Source organism: Agelaius phoeniceus, chromosome 8 (assembly GCF_051311805.1).
Source record: "Agelaius phoeniceus isolate bAgePho1 chromosome 8, bAgePho1.hap1, whole genome shotgun sequence".
NCBI lineage: Eukaryota > Metazoa > Chordata > Aves > Passeriformes > Icteridae > Agelaius > Agelaius phoeniceus.
The window spans coordinates 33381864-33394797 of NC_135272.1; the positions used below are offsets into that span (position 1 = coordinate 33381864).

The 12934-nt window shown below is 39.9% G+C and overlaps 1 protein-coding gene across 4 annotated transcripts in view; it reads right to left on the reverse strand.

Moving 5' to 3' along the window:
• USP24 (ubiquitin specific peptidase 24) overlaps positions 1 to 12934 on the reverse strand; it is a 61910-nt gene that overhangs the window by 14234 nt on the left and 34742 nt on the right. For all 4 annotated transcript variants that reach the window (XM_077182558.1, XM_077182557.1, XM_054638307.2 and 1 more), the window contains exons 31-50: positions 11724 to 11821; positions 10905 to 11000; positions 10361 to 10589; positions 9334 to 9493; positions 8889 to 9044; positions 8270 to 8340; positions 7361 to 7521; positions 6900 to 6961; positions 6370 to 6561; positions 6008 to 6125; positions 4578 to 4722; positions 3752 to 3871; positions 3398 to 3523; positions 3095 to 3193; positions 2801 to 2883; positions 2448 to 2589; positions 2000 to 2119; positions 1385 to 1605; positions 827 to 951; positions 99 to 240 (exon numbers count right to left, since the gene is read on the reverse strand). In XM_077182558.1, the coding sequence (XP_077038673.1) occupies positions 99 to 240; positions 827 to 951; positions 1385 to 1605; positions 2000 to 2119; positions 2448 to 2589; positions 2801 to 2883; positions 3095 to 3193; positions 3398 to 3523; positions 3752 to 3871; positions 4578 to 4722; positions 6008 to 6125; positions 6370 to 6561; positions 6900 to 6961; positions 7361 to 7521; positions 8270 to 8340; positions 8889 to 9044; positions 9334 to 9493; positions 10361 to 10589; positions 10905 to 11000; positions 11724 to 11821 (2666 nt within the window). The remainder of the gene's footprint in view (positions 1 to 98; positions 241 to 826; positions 952 to 1384; positions 1606 to 1999; positions 2120 to 2447; positions 2590 to 2800; positions 2884 to 3094; positions 3194 to 3397; positions 3524 to 3751; positions 3872 to 4577; positions 4723 to 6007; positions 6126 to 6369; positions 6562 to 6899; positions 6962 to 7360; positions 7522 to 8269; positions 8341 to 8888; positions 9045 to 9333; positions 9494 to 10360; positions 10590 to 10904; positions 11001 to 11723; positions 11822 to 12934) is intronic.

Consider the following 12934-nt stretch of genomic DNA (forward strand, 5'->3'; position numbering starts at 1 on the left):
CACCCTGACCTTGGAGCCAGAAAGAGCCTGGTATTCCAACAGAGAGAGGTCCAGATATCAATATGAGAGAAACCTTTCTGGATACAAGAGGAACTTACAAGGAGAGGTCCTCAGCTTCCTGCCTCACGACACTGACTCTGCTTTTCTTTGGCAGCACAGGGGAGTTCTGGTCGGACACTCTCTGGTAGAACAGCATGTAGGCGTTCCAGTAGCGCCGGCGCACGTCGGGGTAGGGATTTGCTGTGGGGATAAAAGGCAGCCCATGAAGGCCCTTGAAGGTTCAGTACCTTTCCCATTCCTATATGGAAGCAAAACTGGGGGTACAAGTAATGCGAACTGCGGCAGTATAAATTTGTCAGATCAAAACATCAGTCTGTGTCAGTGATTAAAAGGGTCTGCATTATGAAACAGGTGAATATTGGAAATGTACTTGGAATAAATTCCTTAAAGCATTGAAAAGTTCAAAAATATGATGCCACACAGTGTTCCATGAAGTCATTCTCACTAGCCTAAAAGAAGGGTTGTTTTATGTTTGGTTGGGGCTTTTTTAAACTATATTAACAAGGTGCCATTGTGTTTTTCAATCTCTACTATTAAGTCTACAAAGTGCTGAGTAACAGTGAATATGGCTTAATTCATATTCAACCATACACAATCTGTTCTGTCCTTCAGTAAAGGGAAGGCTTTGGGGAAAAATGGTTTAGGAGTATTAGTCCAAGTAACTCAAAGTACCCATAATGGACTAAGCTCTACTCAGTCCATTATAGGTACACTGAGTTACTGAAATCAGTATGAAATTGAAGCTACTGTCTGTACTTCTGCTTACATTGATCATAGACTTTTGGTCTATACTCTCCACCAAAACATTCATATTCCAGGGTTTCATCAGTCAAATCAAATTCTTCAACAACGGTGTCATTAAATTTATACCACTTTCCTTTTCCACATCCTCTGTGATCAAAACAGAACACAAACACAACAGAAACAAAGTTAGTTGATTGTCTCAGTAAAAAAAAACAAACCACCCTGAACAGCCTAGAAGTGACAAGCCTGAACTCACATTTGTTTTGACAGTAAGAAGAAAGCTTAGTTCAACTGATGTCAAAGTTGCATTTTAAAAAATAACCTTGATTAAAACTATGAGAAGCACATCACCTGCAAGTCAGTGTCACAGGGAGCCCTCAAACTGCAATCCAAGGTACATAAGAATTAATGAGCATTTTATTCTGGGATGTTCCATATCACTGTGTCATTGCCTCATGATAGGTGCTGAGAAAGGGAAGAGTGGTTCCAGAAGAGCTCTGGATGGCTCCATACACCTTCCCAGAACAAGAAGCCTTTAGACAGCTCTGAAACCTCCCCCACGAACCTTCTTGCCCGTTACCTCCTGTCCTTGATGAAGGAGTAGTAGTGCCCTGCATGAGCCTGGCCACTGTGGACAATCACACCCACGAGCTCGTAGTTTTCTGTAGGGGCAACCTTCTTCCTTGGGGAGCCTCCTCCTCCCTGCTCTGTGCTCCTGCCATTTTCCCCCACTTCTGAGGATGAGTCCTGACGAGCCATCCCTGACACAGTGTAAGGTTCCATGTTCAGCATCCAGGGAAACTGTTTGAAGAGATATTTTGGATTAATCGAGACACTGCAGTGTGTACACGCTTTGTGTAATTTTATGAGAATGGTATCAGTACTTCCCACATTGGGAACACCAAAGGAAAATATGGAACTTCAACTTCTTATGGTTGTTACATAGATGTTAAATAATAAACTCTCTTTAAGGAGGTTTTTTGCCTTGCTTTCTGAAACGACTCCAAGAATGTTGCAAACAAGGAAAGCTCTAAGGAAAAACACGTATTTTCTGTAGCACTACCATGTTGTAATGTACCACATGCTCAAAATCTCTGCTCAAAATGTGAGGCAAAGAAGGAAAAATGAATAGCAAGAATGAGAATCCACTGCACAAAGTAGCTGGGGAAGGCACCATAAAGCAAAGTTTTCTTACCCTTATTTGTTCATCGTATTTAATAGAACGGCCACTCTCCCAGTCAAAGCCAAACCTCATCAGGTGAATCACCAGCAGGCTGGGCAAAACCTTAATGCAGGTGCGCTTCACTGTAGTTCTCTTGAAAAGAAACAAGAATATCACCTCTATCTGACACCCCAGGCCATCTGCAGCATCCTTCTAGAGATTCACAGTGAAAATCCAGCCATGGGAAGTCATAGGTGTCCGTAGGATGACTGGGATACATCTCAATGCATTACACAAAACTTTACCATCCTGCCATCCCTCTAAACTTTTAGTTTACTTCAAACTTTTAGAGGCATTGAATCTTTTGTCTTCAATGCAGCAAGAGTGAGCAGCATCTAAGCATGGTTTCCATGACCATGTAATGATTATAAAACATCAAGCTGCACACGAATCTTCTTTCACAAAAATTAAGAATCAATACCTTTTCTTTGCACTTTTCACAGTAGTATGCATTGCTTCCTTCCAGAACCTCTCCTCTAACAAACTGATCCAGTGATATTTCCAGGCTTTGACATGAAGTCACACCAAGGTTGAGAGCCATGAAGGCTTCCTCACGCTCATACCTAAATTCAGGAAGAAAAACAGATTAGGATTTACCCAACTGGCAGGAACAAGACAGATGTTTAGGAAAGAATATTGCATTTGCCCCACAGCTATCAAAGCTGTGATGCTCACAGGGGCATTTAGCTACTTTCCAGTGCTACTTTGACCTACATACTTTAATAGCTCTGGGAGCACATAACTTGGTAACTGATGCACTGAATGTGACATTACCTGTGAGGACAGTCCTTGCAGATCTTCTGATCAGAGAAGATTCCTTGAAAAGTATTCTTAAATATTTGGTCTCTTCCTATTTTCTGTTGGAGATGTAAAGTTAAACATCAGTTGGATATATTGCAGGGTGGAAGACCAAGAAATCAGTAGGAATTTTAAACTCCTGAATACAGTGCAGATTATAAAATAAGCTAAAAGGCTCTCTGCCTTCTTTTCTAGAGATCAAAGCAAAAAGGGAAAAAAGGTACCATGGATATGCATATGAAACAGAAAAGAAATTGCTAAGGTTTTTACCTTGAGGTACTCATCCATTTGATCTATAAGACTGGTGAAGAACTCATAAGCATCTTGTTGCTCTCTAACATAAAGTTCCTTATTCCACATCTTGAAAATCTATATAAAATATATGTTAAAAGGTGGTTGTTTCATATATAAATATATCACTAAGAAAAGTATTTTTTATAAAAATTTATTTTAACATGTTTTGTTTTTTTGAATTAGAGCTTACTTTATAAATTCTGCAGTTGAAAAAGGCTGAATAAATGATTACTTTTTAAGTAGAAAAGCTATAGACTCTAAACAAAAAGGATGCAATACCTTCCAAAAGTTCTCAGGTACATAATACTGTAGCTTGCTTTCCATCAAATGACCAAAAAGAGATTGAACTTGATAGAACACATTGTCATCAGGATTGTCAGTATCATCATCAATGGAAAGCAAGGCCTGGAAGGAAACAAATAACCTTATTAAATTGGTTTTTGGAAAAATCATTACTATAAGCTGTCATGGCCCACAGCACCACAACTTAAAATTTATGCATTTATTGTGCATATTTGTACACACACAGTTGACTTTTCATTTTACAACTTATTTATGAATGGTGCTAAGATGCAGTGGTTCAAGTGAAAGTAATTCTAAAAAGAGGATTTTATTGGATGCTGAACTAATTACCTCTGGGAGACCAGGCTGCATGTACAGCTGCTGGAAAACAGCATTCATGTAACAAGTAGCACCACCATTCTTCAGTCCCACAAATCCAGAAATCGAGCGACTGTCCACTGGTGGAAGGTACTAGAACGACAAATACATTTTTTGTCCCAAAAACTTTGAAAAAATATGAGACTCCAACAATATTCTATAGCTTTTATAACCACCTTTGTATTGTAGAATCACAGAATGGTTTGAATTGGAAGGGACCTTAATGCAGCTCCACCCCTGCCATGGCAGGGACACCTTCCACTACCCCAGGTTGCTCAGAACCCCATCCAGCCTGGCCTTGGACACTTCCAGGGATGGGGCAGCCACAGCATCTATGGGTAACCTCTGCCAGGACCTTCCCACCCTCAAGGAAAGAGTTTCTTCTTGATATGTAACCTAAAACAACCCTCTTTCAGTTTAAAACCATTCCCCTTGTATGTGAGCCGTTAAGAACAATTTAATGGAAAACCAGAAATATAAATTCTGAAATCTGCAAGACCGCTGTATTCAGTCATTTAAATATTTAACACATTGCACAACACTGTTGAAAATGGCCTAAAATCTAATAATAAATAAAATTTGTAATATTTAGGAAATACTTCTTACTCAGACAATAACAGATAAAGACACACTGGAGTATCTGCTTTTGAGGAAGATCAAATGTATCTGCATTTCCCCTAAGCTAAATTGGGGCATTTTAAACTGAAGACCATGGAAATCTCATGAGTGAAACAACAAAGTGAGCCATGCCCAACACTCCAAACCATGCTAAAACAAATAAAAAAAGCTTCTGGCTTACATCAAACTCCTTGGTGAGTGCAGGGTCACACTGGTGGTGCATGGAAAGCAGCTCCTTTGTAATAAGCTGGAGGTTGGAGGGTGAGCTATCAGCCAGCATTACCAGCACCTCATAAGCAGCTAATCTGCTGTCTGCTGTGCTGCACCTGCAAAGAAAACCACAGCTGAGATCTACTGGCTAGATGACTCAATTATTTCTAATTCCAGAAAGCTGTATTACTCAGAACAAGCAACAATTAATGTTCTGAAGAACACTTTGAGTGATTAAACACCCCTGAGGGACTGCAGAGTGCTTTTTTTTTTCTTTCTTGGGGTAGGAGAATGGGGAAGAACCCAATGAGAAGAGTGGCAAGAGGAATATTCCTTTACTGACATGGATACACTTGCTAACATTCAGTAGAAGGAAAAGGAGGTGCTCTAAAAGAAGACAGAATTGGTTGCATGTCTGAGAACAAACAGACAGACACTCTCCATCATGTAACACTGATGGAGATAAAATGACTTTTTTACAGGGAGGGAAACTTGGGAAGAGCTAGACCAGACAACATTCTTGCTACAAGAGATGAGCTTAGACCTGAGCTAGACCAAAACCCCTCCCATCTCAGCTCTTTTCAGTAGTCATTCAGCACAGCAGCCCTTTCTTCTGAAGGCCAAAGGTTTTATTTACACTAGGCAATAAAAAGAGTATGCTTGGGATGAACTGCAGTGGAGCAAAGCTGGACCAAACACTAAGGTGGATCAAGTCCCATTCATTTCAGGGGTTGTTAAATGCTCCGCTGGAACCTTTTTGTAGGTTTGTGGAAAGGCAGTGAGGATATGCCTGATCTACCACCAACTACTCAGTGCAACACAAACAATCCAGCTGCACTAGCTCAGAAATCCACATGAGGATTACACCCACCCCTTCAGATATTGTATGGCCATAACAGCTGTGACAGGAAGGGGAAAGCCCACTCTTTTTTCTCCAGTTGATCTATTCTGGGCTCTATCAGCTTTCTCAGGTGCAAGGAGACTTGCTGGGTGTTAGCTTTTTTACAAAATAGGTAGGCAGAAGGGAAAAAGGAAATAGTGGAACTTTTGAGATTCTCTTTTACAAGGAGCTTGGGAAGTTAATTTCCTGCTCATGCTCCAATTTAGCCAACTTCCCAAGCAGTAACAAGCTAAAGGAATAATCTTTGGACTCATGAAATCAGCACTCAGTTGTGCCTGAAGTTCATAATTGATCTAACAAAGCACAGACTTTGAAGTACAGAAATGCAAGGATATTGGATCACACAAAAATGTATAAAATGCTATTTGGGCATTTATGTAGGAAGTGTAAAAAAGTGGAGAAATGCTCCACCACTGGTATTAAATCCTGCTATGTGTAGGGTTTAATACTGACATTTGCATTCAAGACATTGAAGAAAAAAAAAAAAAAGGAGTTTTTACTTTGGATGGAAGTCTTGCTGACTGATTGCAGCACTGCCTGCTGGGGAATGGCTGTTCAGAATAATCCTGGATGCTCGGAACAGGAAATCATCCAACAATGGCTTAATCAAAGATGAACCTGAAACACAGCAGTCTACTGTTAAATACTTATATTGTCACTGCAAATGCCAAAAAGGTGTTTCATAACAACAAAACCACTTCATAGCACCACATCAATAAATGTTTTATCAAATATTAAAGGTATTGCCAAAACCAGTCCTTAGAGCTCTGTATCACTTCTACTGATGTCTTCACATGACTGTCCAGTCGTGTGTTGATGCAGAATTCCCACCAGTCTAGTCAATTTAAAGAGGAATACTCACCAACCATTTCCTTCTCTGCCCCACAGAGTGAGAGGAGAGTCTTGATGAGCCTCAAGTGTCCTGCTAACAGGATGTTATCAGCCTCGCTGGTCTCACACTCCGCCGTGCGGTTGGGCTCAAAATTGTCCAGCCAAGTGATCTCATCTTCTAACATGGCAGCTGGGCTTATCTTCAGCTGCTCCATTTCTGATGCTGCAAGGAAAATAAAAAAAAAAAAAGGAACACAGTAAAAAATAGCAGCTTTGGAAATGCAGAATATAAATACAAAGAATTTCAAACAGTTTGGTAATGGTCTAGTTTTGCCCCCATGTGTATCAAGTAAACCTTCCACCACGGAGCTCAGTTCACTTTCCAGAAGGAATGAGCTACCCAATGCCAAGAACAGACCATGCCAGGCACTAGAACAGCACACTGGCAGGTCCCTCTGAGCTCAAGGTGCAGTAACCCCCTTCTGCAGGCAAGTCTACATCTTTTCTACAGCTTGGAAGCTGCCCTCAGAATGAAGGAATCAGGTGTCTGCACATACTCACATGTCAGGTCATCCAATAACTGACATCTCAGGTCAAAATATTCTGTACACTGGGACAAAAGTCTGAAACAGATATAAATAGAAAAAAGGTTTACTTAAAATCAATTTTTCTCTAACCAGCTGTCTTTAAAGTCTGTGTGCTCTGTCCATCTAACCCAAAGCAGCATAACCATCTAAGTGTGCTTCTGCATGCTGCAGCTTAAAAAAAATTCCTTTCCAACAGTTACTTCTGAATGTTAGGAATCATATTGAATCCTCATTTCTTCCCTCACCTCATGGCAATTCTAGTTGGCAATAAAACAACAACATGCTTTAACTTCTCAGTTACTCCTCTAGAAATTGCAAGATGTCTACTTCCAACACTTGCTGAGTGTTAATCCCTTTTTCCTCAGAGCTTCCACAGTGTTGCTCATTTCAAAATATGTCAGATTTTCTTCCTCAATAAACAGACATGTCACTTACCTCTGGTTGATTCCTCTCATGATGCTGGTTGGTGACCAAAGAGGCAGCTGGGCCCCAAGAACAACACTCAGGAGGAACTGGTTTGGCTTTTGTACATCTGGGTGAGCTGATGTGTCTGTCTGGCTAAGGGTGTACAGCTGGTCACAGGCAACGCGACGAATCTGCAACAGGGTCATTGTCATTGTCAAACACCTTCAGTTAATCAAGGGTTGCAAAAATCCCCCACACTCCTGTTATGTTAGAAATCCAACAGAAGAAATGCACATTGCAATGGTGCAAAACAGGCTATGAGCTCTGCACCCACTAGCCAGGGTTTCTAGGAATGTAACAAACCCTGTTCATCCCTGAGTGAAAATCTCTGATAAATACGAATTGTAAATACAGATAAAGGGTGAGATGCAATGACTTCATGCAAAATAAATAGATGACACATGATGAAATGAGGTAAGCATAAAAGTCAATAGATTTTAGAATATCCTAGATAATCTTAAATCAAAAAGAATGAGTTTTAGGAGGGTTCCGACACTTGGAATAAATTTTCAGAATTTCAGATGTATCCATCAAATTTTACCCAAATCAAAGTAACTTGAAACTTTCCCTAAAGTACTAGTTCTACAGAATTTGAGTCACCAAAATGTGACTATTTTCTTTAGACTAGTCACAGCACAGTCCTGTGCATCTCATGGATGAAACAAGCCTAGAAAATGTAATAATGTAATACTACAGCATTTTCTATCAACCCATCACCAGATACTGGAATTACTAACAATTATCCAAAGGTTATTTATTCAAATACTAATCTGTGGGAATACTTGCAATAAACAATTTTATGTTCAGACTATATGAAATTATCAAAACATACACATTTCAGAAGGAGCCTTTAGAAAATTTTTAGAGGAAGACTCTCACCTCAGCACTTGGTGATCCAAGCAGAATATCAATGATGAAATCAGCAACACAAGGCAAATTGTAAAAAGATCCTGGAACAGGAGAGTACCAGGCTATCTTATTAAAAATTACATTTTTAAAATAAGTCAGTTACAGTCTTGCATTAAGATACCACAGGACCTAGAGGACATCAATACTGAAAAGCAGTAAAGGCTATTTCCTGATTTTCTTCCCTCACCAGAGGCTGCCACCATGATATAACAGCATTTTCCTTGCCTTCCTGCACCACCAGTGTTTACACTTCCTGTACACAAAGACTCAAGTACTAAACAGGAGCTATGCAAACAGCAGCACGTAGAGAATTACAGACTTCAAAAGCAGTGCAAATATTTATATTCTAGCAGTAAGTCAGCTTTCTCAAAACATTTTACTGAAGCATAGCACTACATGCCTTATTTCAGTCCTGGAAAAAATCTCCCTGAAATTTTTAATGAAATGCTGTGTTTTTTGCTTGAGCTGTCTTAGCTAACAAAGCTCCAAGTTTCTCATTTTTTATTTTTTTTTAACTCGACTGTATCCAAAAGCCTCCTCCCACCTGGCTTATACTCCAAATACTGAATAACCCAATTTTTTTCCATACCTAGCTGCTGACTACGTAGCTGAAGGCAGGTTACTAAGAGAGACAAGGCTTCCCCAGCAATGAGAGCATCTTTGGTGGACACAGACTGCTGCCTCACACAGATCCCAGCGTGCAGTGCCGTGGGCTCCCCTTCACTTCCTGAACTGCAGTTACTTCCTGCATTAAAAAAGAAGAACAAGTGCTGTAATTCATTAAGTTTTACTCAAGATATTTTCAGCTTTTGGTCAGTTCTCTGCAATTTAAAAACTTCTCTGAATGCCTGATGAATGTACATAAATTTGCTCAGATTTTTTTGTAATTTAGTTGTATAATGTCCCAATTTAGTTGTATAATGTCTCTCTTGGAAGACCCAAGAGGATGAACATCCAATGAATTCAGCTTCAAAGTGCTCAGTTAAAATTAAACTAAATGCTTTTAGACTGGTTTAGGGACACAGTTAACCCACCTGAGCTGCTAAGTCTGTTTCTAATCCCAGCAGGGAAAAGAGTGTTGCTCTCTTTGATGGGCTGACTACTTCCCACGAGGTCCAGGCGTCCTGCAGCAGCAGCCCATGAGAGGCGCATGAAACAAGCCACTGTGGAGGTGAAATCATTCACCTCCATGGTCTGGAGGAACAAGAAACACCAATCACATCTGTGATATTCAACAACATTTGTCAATAACAGGGATGAGAGGAATGTATCTTCTGGATACAATGGATTGTGTCAAGTTGACATTTACATTTGTTTTCCACTTTGTTCTTTACACAGGTTCAAGGATTCAAAAGTCTCTTTGTTCCCAATGAGAGATTGGTATTGCTGTCTTAGGAGAAGTAATTAATTTTTTAATTCCCCAAGAGGATAGATACCCTTGTCACCTATCTGGAGGTAGTCATGCTGATTTCAATTGTTCAATCCATTTGGGAAGCACTGCCCAACAACCTAACAGCATACTTGTCACATTAACTATGAACTTTCTTTCAACTGGACTCAATGGGTTTTCAAACAACATTTTTTTAAGGTACTGAAAATAAAAAAAATTTCTTTTTCTCCACAATACCATCAAGCAAATTTAATTTTTAATGAGCTATTTGAAAAAAGCTTGTCCAATTCTTTCTAATTCAAAGTATCATGGATTATAAAGCCACAAGTCCAAGCAGGATCCTTCTCCTTTCAATTCACAGAAAATTAAAAGAGTCAGATCTTAAGAGTTAAGTGTGACTGAAGAGAAATCACAAGTAAGACTTCTTTGTACATCTATTTCTTGTCAGCACTTTTGGGGTACTGCTTCCCTTTGTAGTGCCAAAATAATTTATGAGAATATGTTAAAATTCAGATCAAGACTGGAAGAGATGCTGATGGTCAAGATTTTCAGAGGCTTTTACATGGAGCCAGGGCAAAAACCTGCATAAAAGACTGATTAAAAATGTCAGAGTTATACAGCTGTCATTGGAGACGACACTGCTACATCAGAACCATCCAACACTTCCTTACTTGTATGGCAACTCTTGCAGCTGGGATGATTTCTTCTACCCTGATGGAGGATCTGTCAGACACAGAGAGCTGGCGGTAGGAGGACTTCTCAGGAGTGCCACAGATGGACATCTGCCTGCTGGCCTGCCGGCTCACGTTGCGGAAGGGCCGCGAGGACAGAGCTTCCACCCCATCCTTGATGAAATCCTCATCCAGCAGGGTGGGCATTGTCTGCCCAACCAGCAAAAACCTGCATGCACAGAGTAAAAACATCATGGGCACTGTCTGCCCAAGCAGCAAGAAGCTGCATGCACAGAGTAAAAACATCATGGGCATTGTCTGCCCAAGCAGCAAGAACCTGCATGCACAGAGTAAAAACATCATGGGCATTGTCTGCCCAAGCAGCAAGAACCTGCATGCACAGAGTAAAAACATCAGGCTTGTATTTGAACGCTTGTAGACTGAATGGAACAGAACTCAAAGTACCAATTAATCTTAAATATTAAAAGCTGCATGCTAAAAGCCAAGAAAGCAGCACTTTCTCTAATGAGAAGCAACTACATACCTTGCAAGCTGCAGGCAGATGGAATAGACTCCTTGTCTTGTTTCATAGTCCACCTCTGATGGGATGGAATCTCTCTGCATCACATTCACCACCAAACTTAAAAACAAATCGATAAGAGACTCTATTTGGAAATGTTTCAATTAATTTGTCTCTATATTTCCTTCCTCCTATCCACTCAGCTGAGTTCCAGTTCAAAGCGACTTCTTTGGAGGCCAACATCCTAATTTTCTCCTTTTAAATCTACAGATGGAAGCTTTCTGCTCCTGTTGGAAAATGCTTCAAGACCTCTTGGGCAGGAGTGTCATGGATAGAATAACTAAGAGCAAAGTATACTTGATAAACCTCACACAATCAGTATTGTCAGGTCTTCCAAACCACTCACACTGTGCCTCAGCTCTTGTCTGAAGAGTCTGAATTTTCAAGACTGTAATTACAAATTTAATTTGGTTCCCACTGCATGACCTATACTGTGACTGCTTAAAATGTCCACCGGTGTCCACACAGAAGAGAGCAATGTGCACACTTGCAAATTTGAATTGAAACACTTAAATGTCACAAACTATCCAAGTATCGACTACTTTAGTACAAGCTACATTTCACAAGCTTATTTGTGCCTAACTTCATTTTGAGATTTAACAACATGTACTCTCTTAACTATGACAGCTACTGGACAGTGGTGGAACAGCCTTGGGTGGATTTTTTTCTCAGAAAAAGAAGCTGACAGGTGTATTAGTGTGCTACAGTATGGAAATAGGAAACCACACACAACTACTAACTAAATTAAGTACTACAAATTGAGTCAGGGTTTTGAAATCTAACCTCAAACCTCCTGCTCTGAGGAAGTTTTCACAGAAAGACTTGGCACAGTTTCTTGCCATTTCATCATCTGCAGTTGGCATCAGCTTGGAGCTCAGCACCTACAACAAATAAATAAATAAATAAGCAGATGTAAACTACCACCCCTCTTAGTGTTCTTTACCTGTTGAAGTTTGAAAGTGTAACAGAAAAAAAAAATCCACTACAAATGAAGCAATTAATAATACACTTAGACAAAACTGTAGTCAGTGAGAGAAATCTCATCTATTCAATAAATCTCAAATATTTAGAATAACCATGGCACCTACAGATGTTTATTCTGAATCAAAGCATTCTATTCTCACTGCAGTTTACATGTTAAGGGAACGGATGAAGTACATGGAATGTCATATTCTGGTTCACTTGGTTTTTCTTAGGAGCCCAAATTCTTCTTGGTTCTGGATTTTCAGTTCACAGTATCCCATAAAACACCCTACAGATGGCTTACTTACTGATTCACACCTTCTGAAATATAATTGTACCACTATTATTCTGTAAAACATGGCTCAGGTAATTCTGGAGGCCTTATGAACATCACCACTCTATCATCCCTCCTGTTTTAAACCAGCACTAAATTTCAGAGTGCAAATACACTCAGAAACATGGCCAGAAGGAAGTCTGTGGTCTCTGTGGGTCAGCTCTCATTTATGTCTATAATCTGTTTCACTTCACATTAAAAAAACGCAACACCCAAACAAACCCAGCCACCAAAAAACCCCAAAACCATCCACCAAACAAACCCTGGTCCCTCCCAAAATCCCAGAAAACCCCACAGATACTATTCACTTTCTTGAAGAGTCTCCTTGGCATGTACAGCCAACAATGCTGCAAACAAAATACATCTCTTCCAGGTTCACAGATCAGAAGAATGTTACAGAGTTCCAGGCATGAAATCTTATCACGCCCTGGACATCTGCAACATTCAATTTTCATCTCTTTCATATGTTCTGCAAATTTCCTGTGCACATTTTTTTCAGAAAGCAGTTCAGACTGGTTCCCATCTTTTCACCAGATCACCAGCTGAGGCGATAAAAAAGCACATATTCCTTTTCCTGAGAAAAACCACTTTCCAATTGGCTTGACTGGCATTGAGGAACAAGTCCACTCATATAATCTCCTCATCTAATCCAATTTATTACTTCTCATCTCTTGCCAGAAAAGCAAGCAATTTATTA